Source organism: Acomys minous, assembly GCF_964271855.1.
Source record: "Acomys minous genome assembly, chromosome: 6".
In the NCBI taxonomy this organism is placed as follows: Eukaryota; Metazoa; Chordata; class Mammalia; order Rodentia; family Muridae; genus Acomys; species Acomys minous.
In genome coordinates this window covers 96189716-96195293 of record NC_140487.1, presented here as the reverse complement: position 1 = coordinate 96195293, position 5578 = coordinate 96189716, and the positions used below count along the sequence as shown (strand labels likewise).

At 45.4% G+C, this 5578-nt stretch overlaps 1 protein-coding gene across 1 annotated transcript; it reads left to right on the top strand.

Moving 5' to 3' along the window:
• Positions 1-3958: 3958 nt before the first annotated feature.
• LOC311599809 (olfactory receptor 2A12-like) lies at positions 3959-4946 on the top strand (the record flags this gene model as incomplete). The annotated part of the gene is made up of 1 exon (XM_084785843.1): positions 3959-4946. Exon 1 carries the CDS (start codon positions 3999-4001, stop codon positions 4944-4946), a length of 948 nt encoding a protein of 315 aa, XP_084641969.1. The 5' UTR covers positions 3959-3998.
• Between the last annotated feature and the right edge of the window lie 632 nt (positions 4947-5578).

Sequence of the window (5578 nt, the reverse complement as noted above, 5' to 3'; positions counted from 1 at the left end):
GTTGAGACGGTAAATGAGGAATCACAGTGTGAACTTAGGTCCTGGAGCTGTGTATCTGGTTACCAAGTCTCACCTCCTGGTCTCTGTGTGGCTCTTATTCTCCAATTATGCCCCCACCTGAGGGTTGTTTCCTCTTGCTCTGTGCCCAAGGGTCTCACTTATAGAGTCTTATTGACAGCATCCAGGGAATTATCTTAGCATCCCTACTGGGAACAGAAATGGTCCTTTCCCAACTCCCTTGGGAAGGTTCAGAGAGGAGGTGGGATCACAAAATGTCAGCAGCTGGTACCACTGGGAAGAGGTGAGGATGGCTGAGCTTGCCTGTGTTAAGCAGGACTTTGTAGGCAGCATCTCCAAAAGTCAGGGATGCCTGCTCCTAGCAGAGAAACATGGAGACTCAGCCCCTCAGACTCTACAGTGCCTTGGAATGTTTCTGGAAACTGGACTGCCTATAACCTCAAGTTGCTTGACTGAATAGCTTTAAGAAGCTGCCTCCTAAGAGCAAGAGACACCCACTCAGTGACATATTCCCTGGATTTACAAGAGGTAAGATGGTCACTAGTGTTTGGAGTATGGGTGGAGTTCTGTCCAGCGGACTGCTGTTGAGTAGTCAAGCCATATTTCTCCAGATTGTCTGAGCATTCCTCTCAAGCATCCAGACCTCTTCCCTCATGGCCTGTGTCATGGAAAGCCACCTCAAATCCTGTTTCATGGGACCCTTCTCCTCTCAGTCTATCCTGGGTCCTCTCTCACTCAGACATGAGGGACGTCTCCTCAGGAAAGCAGGTCTGTTTCTAGCCATCCAGCTCTGTCCTAGGAGTTTTAGTCTGGGCTAAATATGAGTAAGATCAACTGGCTGGACACTGTGCAGACTCTGCAGTCCTTCACCTCCCACTCGAGAGCCTGTGCCCCAGAGCAGAGGAGGTGGGGACTGAGAGCCAGGCTCTGAGACCACCTAACCTCCCACTTCTAGCTGTAATCTGGAACAAACTCCCTCTTCAGGCCTTAGGTGTTCAGCTGTAACCCACAGGTAATAGCATTTTCTTTGGTGAGCTGTTCTGATGTTAAGCTAAAGTTAGGGTTAGCAATAGCTGCAATATACAAAATATCCGATAAATGTTAGTTGTTTTTCATATAGAAAAGATCAGGAAATCACCAACTCAGCCACATTCTAAGGTAGATATTTCTTTCTTAGTTGTCTGGGAATTCAGTTAGTAGGAGAGGCAGAAAGAGACCACTAGGGCTCTTCAGATAGTAACTGGCCAGGGAACAAGGAATGCAGGGTGTACACTACCTGGGTTAGGGATGGGAGGTGGGAGCACAGCAGGGAAGGCTTCCTGGTTGAGCTGTGGCCACAGTGTGTGCAGGTGTTGGCCCCTCCTTCAAGATGAGAAATTGGGCAAGTGCCTTAAGATGTGAGAGAGGTGTAGTTGTGACTGGATCTGAAGCACTGTCATGGAGATTTGTGCCTGGAGAGAGGAGCGATGGAGGAAACAGTTGTGCTATGAGGCTTTGTCTCCACAGAGCAGGCAGGATAGGAACGGCCTGTGTATGCGCCAGGTATGACCGGGCTTCTAAGATCCTAACAAGCTCTCAGCAGGGTCCAGATAGGACCAGAGTGAAAATCTTGAAAAACCATGGCAGCAGTGACACAAAGAGCTGTTGACACACACAAACGCCCAGCCCTGGAAAGGCAAATGGACACAAAGTCTTTCCTATAAAAAAACCTCTTTGTTACTGATACCAATTAGGAAAGGGAATATCAGTTTTCTCCAATGGAGTGTTACTGTGCATGTTCAGTCATCCTCCAGGGCTGGCCATGGGCCCAGAAGTATTTGTTTAACAGGAAAGTGATTCTGTGGTTTTGTTTTTTTTATTTTTGTTTTGTATTGATTTGCTTTTTGATTTTTAGTTTGTTTCTCTTTTCTAAATTTTTGTTGTTTGGTTTGTTTTGTCTTGAAAGAGAGTTTGGGAGGAGAAAGACCATGAAGGTGCATGGGGGAGGATCTGAGAGACAGTGAAGGAGTGGAGGATCTGATCAGAGTGTTTTGTGTGATTTTTAAAAAAAATTTAATAAAAGACTGCATTGAAGGAGGAAAATTTAGAGGCAAGGGTCACATGGAGACTCTGATGCAGCAAGGCCAGGAGAGAGGATCGGCTCCTGACCTGGGTGAAAGAGAGGAAGGCTGTGAGGGTAAGGACCAGTGGACTTTTCAGGAGAGGGGTGAAGACAGGGAAAATAGAGGAATGACTTGAAGTCTTTCATGCTTCTACTCCTATCAAAGGCAATTCTTGTTTTCTCCATTGTCTAGGTCTTTTCAGCACTAGTTCAGACTATCTTGAGCAGTATTTGGACATTTTATTTACCTGTCTTTGCTTTTGTGTATGTTTGTCTTGCTTATGTGGTACCTTTTTCATAATTATACTTAATATTTGTATTGCTGGACAATCTGTTAAATGTGTTCAACTTTAAGGAACACAGCCGAACACACACTAAAGGCATCATTTTAATTTTCTCTCCCATTGGATCCATTTACTCTTTTTAAAAAAAGATTTATTTATTGTATATGAGTGCTTTACCTGCAGAAGAGGGCATCAGATAACATTGTACATAGTTGTGAGCCACCATGTGGTTGCTGGGAATTGAACTCAGGACCTCTGGAAGAGCAAGTGGAGCCCTTAACCACTGAGCCATTTCTCCAGCCCCCCATTTACTCTTGTCAACACTACACATATGTTATTATAGCCATGTTGGGAGGTGTGTGGTGATGTGAGATTGAGAGGCAGAGGGTGGATGTTGGTGCCGTTGTGTTCTTGTGCAATTTCCAGGTGAGTAATGATATTGAATCTCTTAACCTCATCAGTGCTTACTTAGCCAGCTGTCTTTATGAAAGGGATTAAAATGTTGTTCATTGGTCTATGGTAGTATCTGTTTTTTTAAGTCTTTGTTAGATATTTTAATTACTTGGTTTTTGTCTTCTTTCCTTACCAGTACTAATTCCCTCTTCAGAAAGTGCTCTTTTAAAAAAATGTTATCTTTGCTTATACTAAACTGATAAACATATTTATCAGGTTTGATTCTATAACTTGGTTGCTTTAGATTTACCACTAAAATCTACAGTACACCTGGAATTCATTTTTGTGTCCAGAGGGACCTAGAAGGAAAAAAAATTTCCTGCTTGTGTATCCACAGGATCGACCAGCATTTGTAGGGAAGGCTACAGTGTGTACAGTGCGTTGGACAGAGGAACGTCAGTCATTACTCATATGACCATATGTATGTGGGCCTGTGTCTGACTGACTTTTTTTCTGTCTTCAACATCTATGTGCTTTGTCTCTTTTTTTCCCATATATCTGGTGTGGTGGGGGGAGGGTGACAGAGACTGACATGGAATTCTTCCTCAACTGCTCTCATCTTCCTCATGAGTTAGGGTCTCTCAGTTGACCCTAGCGCTCATCACTTCAGCTAGTGCAGCTAGAGCCCTCTTGTTGTGGGATCCCTGTCTCTGTCCGCCCAGAGCTGGAATGAGAGTGTGAGACAGCATCTGACCTGCTGTGTGATAAGCGGTGTTTCCAGGAGTTCTGTGCAAGGCTTTAGATATTCATCATCATCCAGAGAGGCCAGTGTCATCAGCCTCATTTGACAGATGTGGAGACTGAGGCATCGGGAGGCTGAGCAACCTAAGAAGAGTGCACACAACTGAACACTGCTCAGAACCCATGGCACAGCCTGTGCTTTTTATTTTAAAAGTATTAATTTTTTATGTATATGGATTTTTGCCTAAACGCATGCTTGTTTACCATGTCTGGCAGAAGAGGAAGTTAGATCCCCTGACGCTGAGTTAAAGACAGTTTGGAGCTCTCTGGTACCCTGTAAGAAAAGTGAGAGCGCTTAACCTTTGATCCATCTCTTCAGTCTGTATCTTCCTTTTCTGTTTCTACAGCTGGTACCTGTCAGGTGACCCATAGATGAATGGGATCCTCTTACAGCCTCCACCATGTGGATGATCCCAGCGCAGAACCAAAGCTGGGTTTCCGAGTTCATCCTGCTTGGCTTCTCCAGTGACCCCACGACCAACAGCATCCTCTTCATTGTGTTCCTTCCCATCTACCTGAGCTCAGTCCTGGGCAACGGGCTCATCATCATGCTGGTCTGCCTGGACACACAGCTGCACACTCCCATGTACTTCTTCCTCTGTACCCTCTCCCTGCTGGACATGAGCTATGTGACCACCACCATGCCCCAAATGTTGGTGCATCTTCTTGCTCACTCTCAGACCATCTCCTTTGCTGGCTGCTGGCTGCAGATGTATGTGTTTGGTGCCCTGGCTATAACTGAGTGCATCCTCTTTGTTGTCATGGCTTATGACCGATATGTGGCCATTTGCTATCCTCTGCGTTATACTGTCATCCTCAACTGGGGACTGTGCATATGGTTGGCAGCCGGGACATGGGTGTGTGGTTTCTTTTCCTCTTTATTGCATACTTTCTTCACCATGAATCTGCCATACTGTGGGCCCAACAGGGTCAACCACTACTTCTGTGAAGGTCCTTCAGTGCGTAGCCTGGCTTGCATGGATACCCACGTCATTGAGATGGTGGACCTGGTCTTGAGTGTTTTTGTGGTTGTTACTCCAATTTCCCTCATTGTGGCTTCCTACATTCGTATTGCTGTGGAAATTCTGAAGATCAAGTCCACACAGGCCCGCTGCAAGGCGTTCTCTACCTGTGCCTCCCACCTGACTGTGGGCACATCCTTCTATGCTCCATGCACCTACATCTACATGAGACCCAACTCCAGCTACTCCCCTGAGCGCGACAAGCAGATCTCACTCTTCTACAATGTCTTCACAGCCTTGCTCAACCCTGTGGTCTACAGTCTGAGGAACAAAGACATCAAGAGGGCGTTTCTCAAGGTGATGGGACATGGTAGGGTGGAGTGGTGAACCAGGATCCTGGGGAAGTTGGAGTAAGAATACTCACTATTTAAGAAGAAGACAGTCAGTGTCTTTATTGTGTCAAGGTGACTTGTGTATTTGAACCAATTTAGTTGAGACAAAGCATCATGAAGCCAAAGTGGCTGTGTTGATTGGTAGCCTACACTAAGGTATAATTGGAAACACTTCAGTAATATTACTGGATAATAACTGGGATGATCCCTTTGTTGCTTAAGTTTGTAACTAGAGGTTGGGAGTGTCCTGTGCTTCAATCTCCATCCTGAAGGAGGAACCTTATATCCAACATGTCATCCTAAAACAGAATTTAAGGAGCATTGGATACCCTTACAATGACTCAGCTTCTCTGGAGTGCTCTGCTTCTCTTTACACATATTCCTTTGTTCACAGCAAGTAGTATGACCCGGCCTGACAGCAGAAGGTGGGAAGTATTTTGTCTATAGAGAAGTAAAGCAAATTATGTGGCCCTGGTCTGATACATAGGTTTCTCTACCTAGAAGACAGCATGTAATGTGCATCATGTCACCTGGTGTAGTTCACAGGAAGATACAGCGTACCTGTAACCCAACACAAAACATGCTAACTGTGGATAGCCTGATACTTGAGACAGCAGAGGCTGAGGG